The following is a 16,851-nucleotide window of genomic DNA, read 5'->3' as shown; positions in this document are numbered from 1 at the left end:
AAGAACAATATTGGTTACAATTTCCAACCATATTGACATAAAGTTCGAATTTTATTTAAAAAGAACACTTAAAAATCCCCTTTTCCTGGAAAAAATTACCTTTGGACTAAAGAGGAAATGACAAGGGAAATTATGAAATACTTAGAACTGAATTACAATGCCAAAGTTTGTACTGAATTACAATGTCAAGATTTTCACTAAAGTAATACATAAGGGAAATTAAATTTTTTTACTACATATATGAAAAAATGAGAAATAATGAGAACAGATGAGGTAAGTGTGTAACTCAAGAAGTAAAAAAGAAAAAGAGCAACAGAGCAAATCCACAAAAATAAGAAGGAAGTGAGTAACAAAGATGATGGCAGAAATGAAAAGAGAAAATAAAAACAATGCATAAAATTAACAAAACTAAAAACAGGCCCTTTGAAAATACTAAACACAAACATTTGATCAGTGTAATACTCATATACAGTTTTCTTGTACAAAAGAAAACTTGTTCCTACTGACCTCTGGGCACAACCAGTTTTACGATTTGTTGAACAGGTAACTCTTATCTTGTACAAGTTTTGCCATAAAATAGATAATTTAAAAGGTAGGGAAAGTGGCTTTACTTATTTTATGAGGCTAGTATAACTAAAATGACAAAACTGATTAAGAAAGTAAAAGGAAAGAAAACAAAATGAACACTGATGAAAAAATAAAAAAAAAAAAATTATTGGCCAGCCAAATCCAATAGTATATTTTTAAAAATATAATTTATCAGGATCAATAGGGGTTATATAAGAATTCATGTTAGTTAAAAATCAAAAGTATATTAATGTAAAATTCTCTACACAAATGGAATAGAGAAGAAAGATCACATGACCTCAATAGATGCGGGACATTTAATAAAGTTTAAGATGAAAATGTTATGAAAACTAGGAAGAAAAGAGAATTTCTTTTGTTTAATAAAACCTTCAGCAAACATCATGTTTAAAACTTAGATGCATCTTTTTAAGGTTTGGAACAAAACAAAAATGGTTACTTTACCACTATGATTCCATATGGTATTAGATATTAGAAGTGCTCACTAAATACATTAAGATGGCCAACACCAACACCAGTAACAACAAAAGTAGCCAACAGGGTAAAGACAAAACTGTTGTTATTTGCAGATGATATGCTCATTTACATAGTAAACCCAACTGAGTCAGAAACAGAATTAAAAAAGAGTTTAGCAAGATAGATGGAGATTGTGCCCAGCACACAAAAAAACAATAGGGTTTTGTTTTTGTTTTACAAGGAATAGTCAATGACCAATTAGAAAATTTAAGAAAAAGTAACACAGACTTTCTCAGTAGCATCAAAAACTATCAAGTATTTAAGACCTTATATAATGAAAACCACATAAGATCTTTATGGAGTAAAATTTAAAACTCTATTAAAGGACATAAAGAAGACTTGAATACATGGAGAGTTATACCATATTCATTAATAAAGTGACTTAACATTGTAAAGATGCTAAATTCCTCCAAATGAATGCACAAATTCTATGCAATTCCAATAAAAATTCCAGACTTTATTTGGGGTGGATGGTGACAAAATTATTCTAAAATTTACAAAAGAAAATAAAGCTTGAAAAATAAGAGTAAAGAACTCACCTTACCAAACACTGAGACAGCAAAAACCAAGTGCTAAAAACAGTGTCACATCAGTGCAGGAACAAATAGATTAATGAAACTAAATAGAGAACTCCAAAGCAGACCTAGGTATACAGAGATAGTACCATAAAATCAGTGAGGTGGCTTATTTAGTTTATGGTATTTTAAAAATAGGCTAAATGAGAGAGATAAAGGTGGACCTCTATCTTAAGCATATGTGGAAGCAACCCCAAATAAATTAAAGACCTAAATGTAAGAGATTAAAACTATGACTTGTGCTGAATTACAATGTCAAAATTTGCTATGTTCAAGATTATTGAAAAATGTAGAAGATATTTTGTAACCTGGGAGTGGGACATAGTAAGAAAGATTCTTAAATAAGATCCTCAAAACAAATTGTAAGGGGAAAAATTTAAAGGTTTGATTACATCAAAATCAAGGATTCCTGTTCAAAAAAGGATACCAGAGACAAAGTTAGCAGGCGGGGGTGACAGACTGCAGAAAGATATTTCCAGCATGAAAATCACACAGGATTAATATCTGAAATATGTAAGATACTTCTGCAGAACAACAAAAAAAGAAATGAAAAAACAGGAAACCTGACAGAAAACTGAACAAAGTTTATTGTGGAAATATGAGCTTTCAGCTTCAAATGTTTTAACTTAACTTTGGTTAATTTAAAATTGTATTTGGAAACAAAGGTCACAAATCACAACTAGAAAATCTTGGGAGAAAAATACTTTTGAAAATGCAAGGCATTATCCTTGCTCACAAATCTAGAGAGACATCCAGCAGGGCTGTGAGTTCCCTGAAATTCCTTTGTTTTCCAAATAGTTTAAATGCCTTTGGGGTGAAGAAGACCATTCTCCTGGCCGTCCACTTGCTTAGGCCTTGCTAAGTCTTGTGGCTGAAGAGAGAAGGAGTAGCTGCTTTGCTGAATGAAACATGTTCCTTCCCTCCTCCAGTGGAATCGCAACTTTTCTTAGCACTTAAAAGGTCAGGGATAGAAATCCTACTTCCCACTCCAGAACCCTCAGCTCCAAGAGCCAAACTCAGGCAGAGACAGATTCTATTTCTGTTAGACCTGCCCTTTTTTATTGTAAAAATATTTTAATTGTGGTAAAACACACATAAAATTTATCTTAACACATTTTAAAGTGTACAGTTCAGTAGTGTTAAATACATTCACATCATTATATGCAACCAAATTTTCACAATTCTTTTTATCTTGTAAAACTAAAACTCTCTACCTAATTAAACAACTTCCCATTTCCCCCTCCGCCCCAGCCTCTGGTAAACACCATTCTACTTTCTGTCTCTGAATTTGACTACTCTCGGGACGTGATGTAATGAAATCATACAGTGTTTGTCTTTTTGTGACTGGCTTATTTCATTTAGCGTAGTGTTCTCAAGGTTCATCCATGTTGGAGCATGTGATAGGTTTCCTTCCTTTGTAAGGATTAATAATATTCTTTTCTATGTGTATACCACATTTGTTTATCCATTCATCTGTCAGTAGACACTTGGGTTGCTTCTACCTTTTGCCTATTGTGAATGATGCTGCTACGAACACGGTTATCCAAATAGCTCTTCCGGACCCTGCTTCTAATTCTTTTGGGTATACACCAAAAGTAGTATTACTGGGTCATATAGTAGTTCTATTTTCCATTTTTTTATTTACCTCCATACTGTTTTCCATTTGGCCACACATCATTTTGCATTCCCTCCAACAGTGCACAAGGGTTACAATTTCTCCATATCTTTGTCAACAGTTGTTATTTTCTGTTTTGTTTTTTTTGTTGTTGTTGTTTTAATTAGCCATCCTAATGGATGTGAATTGGTATCTCATTGTGGTTTTGTTTTGCATTTCTCTAATCATTAGTGATGCGGAGCATCTTTTTATGTGTTTGTGGGCCACTTGTATGTCTTCCTTGGAGGAATGTCTATTCAAGTCCTTTGCATTTTAAAACAGGGGATTGTTGGGGTTTTCTTGTTGTTAAGTTGTAGGAGTTTGTTATATATTCTGGATACTAACTCCTTGTCAGATGTATGATTTGCAAATATTTTCTCCCATTCTGTAGGTTGCCTTTTCACTCTGTTGATTGTGTCCTTTGATGCTAGACCTGCCTCTTTGCAGTCTTTGTCCTCCACCTGTGAACCCTATCGCTCATTTCCTTTGGTGGTGGCCATGAAGGGGGTGGTGGGCCCAAATTTGAATGTAGTATTGGCACCTGGTGGCGCTTCTCCCCAGGTCGTCCCTACTTAGATTCCTTTGGTTGCACTGAGACAAAGATTTTTAGGCACCAATTAACAAAGAAGAGTTATTTTTTAAAGTTATTTTGTTTTCTAAATGCTGCTTTAGTCTCTACCTAAGACAATGCTAAGCAAAATTTAGATATTACCCACACTACCTTTGGCCTTCTGTGGAAGGCAGGATTTCTTCAAATGTGTAAACATCCAGATTCCTTGAATTGGTCTGGCTCACTAGTCCCAGGGACAGACACAGCCAGCTGTGTTTGCTGCTCACAGCTGGGCTCTGAGGGAAGGTGAGCAGCTATTGTGAAGGGGAAGACATTCAGATCTTCCTCACAACTTTCCTTAGAAATGATGGACACCTGGTGGCACCCATTCACAGCTCTCTGACTTCATTTAAGGCAGGTTCAGTGGATCTCTCACCTAATCCATCTTACTGAGGGCAAGCTTCTCACTTCTCTCCAACAAAAACCTAGAAGGCCAGCCAGTACAACTTCTAAGCAAAAGTACATATTAGATTCTCTCCTTCCTGGAATTATAGTTTCTTTTCTGGGAAAAGGGCACGCAGATTTTGATTTAACTTGCCAAGAACAATAGAAAGACTGTTGATGCCATCTGCTTCTTGAGAAAAGGAAGACTTTGTAACATGGTGATATCAGAGGGTCTCAGGATTTTCTTGAAGGTCTCCTGTGACGAATCCTCTCATCTTTTTCCATTGGCAATGGGAGCCCAGTGAATGCCTGGTGAGATCAGATTTATCTGTAAACACTCAGAGTCCCTCTCTGCAGGTACCCAGATATAAATTGATGAGACTTGGGCAATCAAGGTTTAAGGGGATGCGGGCTGAGAAGCAGGAAGTGAGGATCTGTGAAACTGATATTTTTGTGGCTCTGCCCCATGTGGCCTCTTATCAGTTCTAGGAAACTCAAGCGGAACGTGCAGTCATTTCTCCTGTTTCTTTTACACCCACACCGACTCCCACCCACCCTGACCAAGACTTAAGTGGCATTAGGGTAGCCTGTCTCCTCAGGAAGAAATGCCTAGGGCTGCTCTGGGCTGGCACTGCTGTTGGGCACGGCTGTTGGTACCAGTGCTTCTTACTGGCCAAATCCAGTACAAACCCTCGCAGCTGTCCCCTTTACCCAGGCCCCTCTCCTGGACATACCTCTTATCTCGCACGCAAAGCCAGCTCAGCATTGGCACCTGATTCTTGGGTTTTTCTGTAGTTCCAGGCTCCAAGAATTGAAGGGTTTTCAGGGAGCACACCTCGTCCTGAGCTGAAGTTTTTGGGAAGGGCACAGGACTGGGTTTGCCCAAGGAAGCCACTGGGGAGTTTTCCCAGTGTGTTTGCTGCCCCCTGGTGGAATACTTCGGAACTGCTGGTGGAATCTCTTCCTCCCACCCTCCTAGTCTTTGTTCTCAGAAGCCCTCTTCAGCTCCAGCTTAGGGCGCTTCCACTCCAGGTGGAGGTAGAAAATGGCTTCTCAGGCCTGAAGGATGCCCTCACCCCTTGCAAAGGGCAGAGGGGATGTAGGAGTCGCAAGTTGGATGCCACCAGGAATGAGTTCCCCACACTAAAGGTGCCTACCCAAGCCTCCCTCTTCCCCCACAGACCCCACGCTGGAGTTTCCACCCACAGGCAGGCAATCACAGTCCCCACAGATTGACCCTCTGGTTCATCCCACCACCCCCTGGGCCCTGGCTTTGAGGGTCGGCGGGGCTAGGGGCTCTCTCTTTCCCCTTCCCCTGGGGCGTGGTGCTCAATATGGCCACACTGCACACCAGACCAGGGACTTAGTGCCAGGTTCAGGGAAGGAAATGAACATTCGATGTCCTGTCATCCCTCGTGTTCCAGGATGCCGTGCTATTCTGCCAGGTGAGAAGGGCGGAGGTGGGTGGAGTGACAATGGCAGAATTAGGGTAGCCTGTCTCCTCAGGAGGTAATACTTGGGGCTGCTCAAAGGAAAGAATCATGTCACAATCAAGTGGCACAAATTTGGTAGATCAGGATGGAGGCCAAGACCCTTGTTTTCAGACATGGAAACTGAGACTCAGTGGGGTAAGTGATTTGCCCCAAGGGGTCATATCTTAAACTTCACTCTGTAGCAGAAGACACCTCACCAATCATGTTCCTTTCACAGACCACCGGCTCTCAGGTTTGAAAAGAACTTCAGTCCAACCTCATTTCTCCAAGCTATTTCCAACCAGGCTTGAAAAGAAAGTGAAGTTTCAGAAAGGTGGCTATGAAAAGCTTCTGGATGTTGGGAATGTCTTCTGCTCTTTCCTATGTCACCAAATAGTGATGTCCCTCGTCTCAGTGTCAGTCAGCGATTGTAGAAGCAAGCTAGCAGGATTATGAGTAATGTCTTTGCTGTATTGTCTTTAATTTTTATGATCTATGCATTGCTTTTCTGTCATTCTGAATTCTGCCATTTCTACAGACTTTCTCCTTTGTCATATGGGTTCAAAATTGCAAAATCATCCCTGATCCTTGTACCTCCTTCTTCCTTAACCCTTCACCTCATTATTCAATCAAAAGCCAAGGGCTGTATAATTGATTCCACCTCTGAAACTCCTTTGCACACTGTGTTAGTCTTCTCAGGCCACCATAAGAAAACACCACCGGCTGGGTGGTTTAAACAACAGACATTTATTTTATCACAGTTCTGGAGGCTGGGAGTCCATGATCGAGGTGCTGGTAAATTCAATTTCTGGTGAGGCCTCTCTTCCTGGCTAATAGACGTCTTCCTTTTCATTGGTCCTCACATGGCCTTTCTTCTGTGCACTCATGGAGGGACGGGGGGGGGGGGAGAGAGAGAGAGAGAGAGAGAGAGAGAGAGAGAGAGAGAGAGAGAGAGAGAGAGAGAGAGAAAAGAGGTGGAGAGGAGAGGAAGAATGTGCATGAGCACTTTCTGATGTCTCCTCCTCGTATAAAGACACCAATCTTATCGGAAGAGGGCCCCCACTCTTATGACTTCTTCACTCTAATTACCTCCTAAAGGACCCACTAAATATTGGGGGTTAGGGCTTCAATGAATTTGGAGGGGACACAATTCAGTACATAGCACATACGGGGTCTGACAATTAAGTTTGCGAACTCATCCTAGAAAAAGTGCTACATACCTCATTGATGAATATCACTATGGTCACCTTCGAAGCACTCCCCTTGGGAAGCTGTGCACTGACGCCAGTACCTAATCTACCCTTCAAAGCAATTTTGGAACTCTTTTTCTGGGATGGCCATCAAAACTGTCATCATATTACCCTTGATGTCCTGAATGTCATCAAAATGTCTTCTTTTCAATATTTCCTTTATTTTCAGGTAAAGAAAGAAGTCATTGGGGGCCAGATCAGGTGAGTAGGGAGGGTGTTCCAATGCAGTTATTTGTTTACTGGCCAAAAACTCCCTCACGGACAGTGCCATGTGAGCTGGTGCATTGTCGTGATGCAAGAGCCATGAATTGGCGAAAAGTTCAGGTCGTTTTCATCTAACTCATTCACGTAGCCTTTTCAGCACTTCCAAATAGTAAACTTGGTAACTGTTTGTGCAACTGGTACAAATTCATCATGAATAATCCTTCTGATATAAAAAGAGGTTAGCAACATTGTTGCAACAAGTTTGCGAACTTAATTGTCAGTCCTTGATCCTTCGGACATTACCTTGTCATTAGATCCTCACATGCTTTTGAGATTCAGCCCCTTCCTGCCTGGACAGTTGCAATGGTCTGTCCAAAACAGAAGCTCCCCCAACTCAGACACATTATTCACAATGCAACTGGCAAGAGAGAGTAAAACAACTTTCAGTGCCTCTCCACTGGCTGGTAATATCTTCACTTCCTAGAAGCAGCATGATATTTGGAGAAAGGACATGGGATTTGCAGGGGTTAGATCTGGTTCAAGCCATGCTCTACCATCTAATGGTCATGACCCTGAACAGCTAAGTCAGTTAACCTCCTGCGCCTCAGTTTCCCCTGCTGTAAAATGAGCATTAGTGTTGAGAGGATTATGAGCATTATCATATGCAGGTGTTCGGCACAGAGAAGGCAGGCACAGTTCATCCTGTGTGAGTTCCCTTTCCCCTCGGGTGGCATTGAGGATGTGCAAATCTGATTACAGCCCATGTCTCCCACCTATTTTCCACGACTCCTCATACAAAAATGCACAGGCCACTCTAGTAACTCGTCCTCCCCGTGCCCCTACCACTGGCCATCACTCGCTCCCCTGCTAGGAGTAGCCTCTTCATTTATCAGAATCAGTTTTTACATAGAGGTTGAGAGGATGGGCTCAAACAAACTGGTTTTGAACTTTAACCTTCCTGAACTTTAGTTACTTCACCTGTGAAATGAATTGATGCTCTGACTTAATGAGATAAGCTTTGTCAAGTTCTTGGCAGGGATACCCACGATTCTTGCCAGTTGGGGTGTGGTAGCCCAGATTTGTCAATGATCACCAACTCTGCTGACTTGACAAGTCACACAGAAAACCACCAACGTTGGTGTTTTCCAAGATCTATTCTAGGGAATACTAGTTCTGCGAGATAGTGGTCGGTGTAACCTGGAAGAAGGTTGTGATACCGGATGTATAAGAGGAATTACAGGTCCAACAGAGCTGAATGAGTGTTGACTACAGGGCGTTTCTGAGTCTTTAATTGCTAATATATATTGTAAGTTCAAGAGGTGACAATAATTTATATCATTTTCCAGCCACAGAATCTTTTTTAATGCCCCTACCTCCATCCCACAGGGATTAAGTATTCTACAAAACTTATTTGGGAAATAATGGCTTAAGTAAGACTTAGAATAAAAGTTAATGGCTCATTCAATATTTACTTTCCTTTTAGCTGGAACCAGGATATGTTAGAACTCAATATCTCTGATAGCCATAAGGTTGGGAGCTAAGAAATTTATTTACTTTTGATTTTATGAAGCTTAACTGACCTACTGGCTAGTCTATTAATAGAGTAAAAGTCACAACTCAAAGACTAAGTCTTTATGACCCAATCCTTCCTTCAATATGCAAGCCGACTTCATTATCTCCATTGAGGTGTCTTCTGAATGTCCCGGCCCTCAACCATCATACCTGCCCCAGACTTCGTGAAATACTATTTGAACTTCTCACTTGACATTTAGCTGGTCCTGTCTTGTTCTGTTTGTGCGCACGTTTTCTGTTAGAACTTCTGGCTGGTCTTTGCCCCTCTTGCCTGGGAGGTAGCCTCTACATCCTTGGAATTTTTCCGAGTTATAAGAGTATCTTTGTTATCCATGGTGGGCCTCTCAGACCACACCTGTGTTTATGTGAACAAGGTGACTCAGAAAGGGGGCTGGCCATGCCAGAAAGACCAACCATGTGGTTAGAAATTTGGGGCTTTGAGCCATGTGATATCCTGATAGCCTGATTTCTGAGGAAGAGAGAAGGACTGAAGATTGAGTCATGGGCCAATGACTCAATGAATCATGCCTATGTAATGAAGCCCCTATAAAAACCACAGACACCATAGTATGTGTGTATTTGTATATCTATATCTATATATAATATACATACCAATACATATATATGTATATACATACATACAAGTATATATATGTATATGTTAAAAACGTTTCAAATTTTATAATTTAAATATGCAGTTTCTTATACGTCAATAATATGTCAGTAAAGCTGATTATTTTTTTTAAAGCTCAGTGCAGTCCTCACCTGTCATGACTCTGTCCAGAACCTTCCATGGTTTGCCCAAAGCCTACAGAATCAAGGTTTTCCATGATCTGTTCCTAAGCTATTTCTCCAGCCTTACCTTTCAGCATTCCCTCGATGACTCCTTTGCTCCAGCTAAGCTATATTTCTTGCTATTTTCCAAGTAGACCCCACGCTTTCCCACCTCTGTAAATTTGCTCATGCTATTCCCTCTGCCTAAAATGCCCTTCCTCCAGTTACCACCCTCTCTACCTATGAGGTTTTCTGTCCTTCAAGCTTAGTTTAAATGTAATTCCACAAAAATCTTCCTTGAGCTCTTGAGTCAGAAATGATCTGCCCCTTTTCTAAGTTCCTGTAATGCTTTTTTCATGGCATTTTCCACAGTGTCCTGTGCTTCCTTGTAAATGTGTGCATGTACAGAAGTAAATCTCTCAGCTAGACTATTAGCTTCTTGAGAGTAGGGGATATCCATTTTATTCATTCTTGCATTTCCCATGACAAATAACACAATTCTTTACAAATAGAGGCTAATCAAATATTAAGTAGCCAAATCACACATTTCTCAGCATCCTTCCCATAAAATCTTTTAGATCCTTAAACTATTATATTACTCATGTCGCCCTCCACCTCTCACTCCTCTTCCACCTCATGCTTCTCTTTCTCTACCCTTTCCTCTTCTTCAGGCTAAACCACACTTACTTTTAACTCTTTCCTTAAGCCAAGTCCTCTTCCTTCATCCTCTTGTTTATGTTTTGGGGACACACATGTGTTTGTTTTGGTATTATCGTATGTTCTGTCTACATAGTAAATACTATCTACTATCCAGTAAATTTCAAGTGATGGCTGTCTTAAATCTTAACATTGAATTTCTCCTTTTTTTCTCCAATGCATTAGCCATAGAGTGTAGCGACCCTAAGGAGCCTATCCACAGTGACACACATATTTGAGAGAAGAATGAAAACCTATTAACCTCCACCCTCTCTCCCCTGGACACATATTACATTTCCCATCATTTTCTCTTATTGGAAACTTAAGTACGTGGGGCTGAGTGTGAGCACCTGTATATCAGTGGGAGGAGAGAGAAGAGTCTTGGTTTTCATTACAGTTCTTACCTGCGCAGAAAATGGCTTTAATAGCATCAGGCTTATGCGCTGTAGGACACATAGGAATGTAGATGACTCAATCCAAGCCAACCACCCCCTCTGCAACCTGAATCCTGCAGGTCCCCACTGCCTTCCTGGCACTGCCAGTTTGATCTGAGCACTGCAGCCCTGGCTGAAATCAGTGGCACTAAGTCAGTCCTAGTAAAGCTTTCGCAAACTCATACACCAAAATACGGAGAACACAAAGGGAACTTTTCTTGTTTTTTAGCAAATGTATTTTTCCTCCATTATTTAAAAAAGACTGAACTGCAAAAAGTAAACTCCCCTTTTACTATAAAAGTAAAGAAAATCATACAATGAGATGATCCTGTGGGGCGTCTGCATAGACATGCTTTCTCTCTCCCAAGGCTCCTTGTAGCCCCAGGAGGGACTCGTGGCTTTTGTCCTCAGCAGGCTGAGTTTTGCCCAATCCTTTGGCTCCTTCCCAGAGCTGCACATCTTGACTTTCTCTCAACCCTTCCAGTCTGAGTGTTCCTCCCTCATGGCCTTCACAAGCCAGTCCCGTTCAGTCCCCTGCTCAGAGTCGCTTGTGTCACTCGCCTCCACGGCCAGCAACTTGGAGTAGTTGATTTTCTGTTCCTGGGGCAGTTTCGGCTGGATGGACAGGAACAAGACCAGCCAGAGCAACAGGACCACACAGCTGGCCTGGTAGAGCACAGACAGGCTGAAGTGCGTCACCACAAACCCCCCCACAAAGCTGCCCAGGCTGGCCCCGCCCCCGTAGAAGTGGCTTCGGAACACGGCACTCAGAGGTCTCTCCGTTCTGGGAGTGGCCAGGTCCTCTATTGAGGCCACCACTGCCCACCACAAAGCCCCATTGCTGATGGCGCTCAAGATCTGAGCAGGGAGGACAGACCACCAGCTCCAGAGGAAAGAGTAGTACAGCAGCTGCCCCGAGAGGCAGCCCAGCCCCAGCCCCACCGTGCCCGCCCTGGACAGTTTTCTAAGCAACATTGTTTTGAACGGATGAAGTAGAATTTCCCCCAGTAAGCCCAGGGAGACCGAGAAACCCATGACCAGCTCGCTGCTCCCATGGTCTTCCATGTGCCAGAACAGAAAGTTCTGTACTGTGCTAGTAGCGGCTCCTATCAGAAAAACAGTGAAGGCTAGGAGAATGAGGCGGGGGTCGCCCCCGACCAGAGACAGTGCTTTGACCGTTTTGTAGCTGGGCTCCCGCCACCTGCAGGCGGGGATGGGAAATGCAATGCTCACCGGTAAAGCCAGGGTGCTGACCAGCGAGTAGCCATAGAAGTGTAGCACACCTCGGGGGCCACTTGGCATCAGGAAGCAGTCAAGCTGTCCCACTAAGGCTGCAATGCCACACACGCCTGCCGACATGCCCAGAAGCCTCCAGATCCATAGGTTTCTGTAACGGTCAGTGGCATCCACAAAATCCAGGTACTCATAAAGGCTGTCATCCGCAACCCGCTCCAGAGGGGCTGTCTGCAGCTCCCAGAACGCCATGGCCACCAACGAGAGAATGAGGGTCCATCGTAAGCCTTCCAAGGAGAGGTCAAGGGCCCCTGTGTTCCCCTTGGTTGCCGACAAGTTGGCTGGACTTCCCAGCACTGTACCCTCAGCAAGCAAAGGGAGGGCAGTACTGACCACCTTAAAAGCACCTTCCCAGGGAGCATCTTTCACCCCTGAAGTGATAGGATGAACTCCGGATGTGGTCCTGGCTCCTTCAGCGGAGCTCACAAAGTAGCCGGGTAGATAACTGAAAGGTTCTTGGACACTCTCCCCAGGTCCTTTTCTGAAGCCAGAGGCGTTCCGGATCCCAGTACCCCTCCTGGCTGGGAGGCTGGGTGCCCCCGCTGGGTGGCTTGAGGCAGGCTCTGGGGCCAAGGTGAAGTTCACAGTTAGTACGACCCCGGGGGGTCGGACTGTGGTGGTCACGCTGCGGCTGCCGTTACAGGAGTGGTACCCCAGATCTTTGTCCAGCGGCGGCACCAGGACCATCAACAGGCTGGCTCCCACCGAGCCAAGCAGCGAGCCAATCAGAAGCGCCCTCCTTTTCCGGTAGCTTTTGGCCAGGAAGGCACAGAAGGGAGCCCAGAAGGCTGCGATCAGGTGCTTGGTTCCCATTAGGATGCCCACCCAGGGCGCGGCCAAGCCCAGTTGCCTCAGGTAGAGGGTCAGAAACGGGGTCACGCAGGCATCCCGGACCCCACACACCAAGTGGAAGAGCCTGGCCACTCCCAGCGCCCTGCTTATGTCCCACTGTGGGTTGGCGCTCATGGCTGCCCGGCTCCGTCAGACCCGGTCCGGCGGACGGCGGAACTGGGCAGCGGGCGGGCGCGGCCGAGGAGGGCCCGGCGGCATGTCCCCCCGGAGGGAGGTTCAGGCGGAGGAGCGAGCCAGCCGTGCCTTCAGCCTCGGGCCGCACCGCAGTCACCGGGTCAACCGCCGTCCCCCGCCCCCACGTCCGGCCTCCGGCCCGGAAGTGGCCCCGCCCCGAGGGCCAGTGCACCTGGGGGCGGGGCCGGCGCACCTGCGGGCCGCACCTGCTAAGTCCGGCGGCCGCCTCCGCCTGGGGCAAGGCGGGCCCTCTGCCCGACGTGTGCAGGTGCGCCACGGTCGCGGCCTGTGGCCTGCAGGGTGCGCTGCAAACTGGGCCCCCAGTACCCCGATGCTGCTTCGCGTCGCCCACGGACCTGAGTTAAATCCCTAAACTGCTTCAGGCGAGTAAAACTGTTTGGGGCAGGGGCGAGGGGAGGAGGGTAGTGCGAATGGAAGTCACAATATGGGCTCCCTCCCTCATCTTCTTCCGGTCTTTACTTAAATGCCCTCTCAACAAGGACGCCCCTGTTACTCTCAGGGGGTTCCTGTACACCCTTAGTGAAATACCAAATCCCAGCCCCTCCCCAGACTCGCGCACTCCCCTTCCCTGCTTTATTTTTCTCCATAGCACGTATTACTCACTGTCCAACACACCACCGATTTCTATTTTACTTGTTTATCTTATTTATTGTCTGCCTCCATCAGAATCAAAGCTCCAGCAAGGCAGCTATTTTTGTCCCCAGGGCCTAGAGCTGTTTCATTGGATGTGAGCTCCCCCTAGAAGGGGCATGACTTTGGGTGACACAATTTTCTTCAGCTGGGACAATCCCCAGAGAGGGCTGACAGCTGACGGCTGCCTTGGAATGTCACTCCAGCACTACATCCAGGCCGCCATTCCAGACCCTGAAACAGTATGTATATATTGCGTAGTTTTAACCTACACCTAAATCGTCCAATTTGGGAATACACACTCTAGAGGTGGTTAGCTAACATTTAATAAAAAAGCCACACTGCTCAGGCAGCAAATACTAGCATTTCAATAATCTTAGAACAAAAGTGACTTTGTTAATTAGCACGGTAGATATTGGTAAAATTTCACTGGCAAAATATGTGGTGTCCAAATCACATGGATTGGTTATAATTTTTTGGAGTGTTTCTTCCCTAGGTGAACAGAGTCTAAATATTCCTGCAGTCCAAATCCTTCAGAATGGTGCCATAAGCTTTACTCCAAGATGGTCCAGTGTCCAGCCACCTGTTCAGTGAACTTCCCCTGCCAGGTTTGTTCAGAGCACCTAATTTGGCTGGGGGTGAGGACTTGGGGGGGGGGGGTTGTATGTGTAACAGAATTTGGTCTAGGACTTGCTTTCATTGCAAGCTGGTAGAGAGATTATTGGGGGAGGAGGCCCAGAGCCCTCACCTACCTCTAACAACCAGTAAACCCTGTGAATGTTTACTTAAAGAACCTAGGAAGTATGAATGCCCAAATTGAAATGAATCAGTTCACATCACCCAATGGCAGAAAAAAGAATCTAGCCACTTCCAGGTAAACTCACTTGTATTCAGTGATATCAGTCACTCTGCTTTAAAACCACCTCAGTTAGATTGAGGGCTGTCTCTAATCCCTCTCCTCCCTGGATTTTGCAGCATCAGTGGAGGAGCTCACACCCATCTGCTCCTCCGTCTTCACCTGTCCAGGGCTGATCTCCACTGAGGGGGAGGCACTCCGCCATGCTGGTGTCCATCATTTGGGATTCTGGTCTGTGGTCCCCACCGCCACTCACAGCTGTACCTCTTTCCTTTTACCATCAGACCCTTTGGGCTTGTTTGCTTTCATTTACCTGAGAAAAACCTCACCTGCTCTTCATGCCCATGGGGGCACAGGGACTCCCTCTAAGGCTGCCCTTGGGCCCATCCGCCCAGACACCCCAGGCAGCCCCTCTTACACTGTTCCCCTAGGCATTGAGAATGTGCCCTGGGACTTGCCCCCATTCCTGGGCCAATGAGGCCAAAAGTGAAGTGCCCACTTCCCTACCCTGGGATCCCCAAATGCAAAAAGGATCCTTCCACCCCCGGCCCCAGCCCCACGATACCTAGAGACTCCGCCCAGGTGATAGGGATGGGCTCATGTTAAGCCTTTATGTTCTTTTCGTTACTTTCTTCCCCACGCCACCCCTGGTCCTGGGGGTGAAGGAACTGATTCTGTGTCACTGATCTTCCCTGTTTTACATGGGGGTGTAAGATTTTGAGCTCAAAAGCCAAGAATTTTGATGTCTTTAATCTCTGGTTCCTCTGAAAATAGCCTGCATTCCCACCTCTGTTTTGGGACAGTGCTGGTCAGGAATCCCTGAGTCAATGGGAATGAGAAGGGTTGATAGGTAGACAGAACACACCAGTAAATACTTCACAAAACTCTTACCTGGCCTAAGCAAATTCATTAGGTTAGATTAAGTACCACCCCTAATCTCTATTAAAATACATATATTGCTGGGTATTAGATAAAAGCAGGAACACTTTAGTGTGCATTTATTGAATCTGACACTTTCCTCTCAACAGGGAGAGACGCCTGCCTGGGACTGGGTGAGGTGGGCAGAGGCCTGAGTAAGGGAAGGGAGCAGACTTGGGAGGAGGTGGTGTAGTTGCATCTGCCTACTTCCCATATTCCCCCAGGCCACAGGGCCCTGGACAGAACAGCAGCTCTCACTTGGTTTTAAGGGTTGGTGGGGAGCTTGAGTGGGAGAGGTGGGAACTGAAAATCAACGAAGGGATGGACATTTGTACAAGGAGCTGGGCTTTGTGTGTGCGCAACTTTGCCCGGGCCATCCTTGGGCCTTTGTGTGGGCCCTGCTCCATCACGCCCCACAGCCAGCCTCCTGGACTCTGGGCCCTCACTGGCTCTTAGTGTATCCTTCCTCCAGGGCCAGTGGCTCTCAGATTCAGCGCCTCCACTGCCTCTTCAGGCTCACTGGACGATGCCGGAGAATGTGTTGATGGGCATTAGAAGGGGTTTGAGCTCGGCTTTGGTCCTTTCCATCTCCTTCTGCTGCTGTGAACTGAGCCATAGTGCCTTGGACTTTTGAGCCCCGGAACACGGTTCTGGGCAGGGAGCGACCTCGAATCTGTGGGTGGATAAAGGCCAGCTCAGGAGACCGATCTCAGAAAATCTGCTCAGGGATTTTAAAGGCAGCCCCTTTAGTGTAGGGCATAGAAGAGGGGGCCCAACAGAGGGAAGAGGAAGGGTCAGGACAGGAAAGCGCACCCTGGGCCTAGAGCGAACACTGGGAGAGGTGGACATGCCTGCTTGGGTCCCTGTGTATACCTTCCTTACCCAAATACACCTCCCCAGGGGAGACCCATAAGTGTCATGTTAACTGGGCACAGCTGCCACATTAGGTCAGCCTGTGTTGGAGGGGCCACTGCCAGCACCGGGGGTTGGAGCAGGAGGGCTGCAGGCTTAGTATGCATAGAGGAATCTCAGGAAACTTTAAAATATCAGCTGCTGTCCAGGGTCAGCCCTTCATTTGTCCTTCTTCCTGTGTTCTAGTCATAGGGCAGTGGCCTAAGTCCCTGCCCACTAGGGACACCTGCCCGGCACAGGATCTGCCTCTGGCCAGACGTCCTGGGCTAGAAGCAGGAGACGGCAGGGCTGGCTGCTGCTTAGGTTTGCCCCATGAGGCATGGAACGCTAGGGATGGCAGGCCCAGCCTCACCTGACCACATCCCTGAAAGTGCGCCGATGGTCCTTGTCTAGCAACAGTGTCAGCAGCCTCTGGTCCTGGCTCTGGATCCGAATGCTGGCCGTCCGGAAGGTGTTTGTCACCATCTGC

General features: G+C 45.6%; 2 protein-coding genes across 3 annotated transcripts in view; both read right to left on the bottom strand.

Annotated features, from left to right (window-relative positions):
- Nucleotides 1-10,032: 10,032 nt before the first annotated feature.
- On the bottom strand, nucleotides 10,033-13,938 carry MFSD6L (major facilitator superfamily domain containing 6 like). 2 transcript variants are annotated; one of them, XM_088801923.1, is made up of 2 exons: nucleotides 11,234-13,938; nucleotides 10,033-11,190 (listed from the first exon to the last, which is right to left on the bottom strand). In XM_088801923.1, exons 1-2 carry the CDS (start codon nucleotides 12,983-12,985, stop codon nucleotides 11,134-11,136), a joined length of 1,809 nt encoding a protein of 602 aa, XP_088658049.1. In that variant the 5' UTR covers nucleotides 12,986-13,938; the 3' UTR covers nucleotides 10,033-11,133. The 2 variants fall into 2 exon arrangements, with proteins under 2 accessions (XP_088658049.1, XP_019600724.3); XM_019745165.3 differs by having other exon boundaries at nucleotides 10,033-13,938.
- Nucleotides 13,939-14,950: 1,012 nt separating this feature from the next.
- The window catches only part of PIK3R6 (phosphoinositide-3-kinase regulatory subunit 6), a 59,360-nt gene continuing 57,459 nt past the window's right edge, over nucleotides 14,951-16,851 (bottom strand). Inside the window, exons 19-20 of the mRNA XM_074319523.2 lie at nucleotides 16,735-16,847; nucleotides 14,951-16,143 (exon numbers count right to left, since the gene is read on the bottom strand). Coding sequence (XP_074175624.2) covers nucleotides 15,987-16,143; nucleotides 16,735-16,847 — 270 coding nt within the window. The 3' untranslated portion in view covers nucleotides 14,951-15,986. The remainder of the gene's footprint in view (nucleotides 16,144-16,734; nucleotides 16,848-16,851) is intronic.

The sequence above is a fragment of the Rhinolophus sinicus genome, chromosome 12 (assembly GCF_057876585.1).
Source record: "Rhinolophus sinicus isolate RSI-liver-muscle chromosome 12, RSI-T2T, whole genome shotgun sequence".
In the NCBI taxonomy this organism is placed as follows: Eukaryota; Metazoa; Chordata; class Mammalia; order Chiroptera; family Rhinolophidae; genus Rhinolophus; species Rhinolophus sinicus.
The sequence above is the reverse complement of the archived record's forward strand: the minus strand, read 5'-3'. Positions and strand labels throughout refer to the sequence as shown.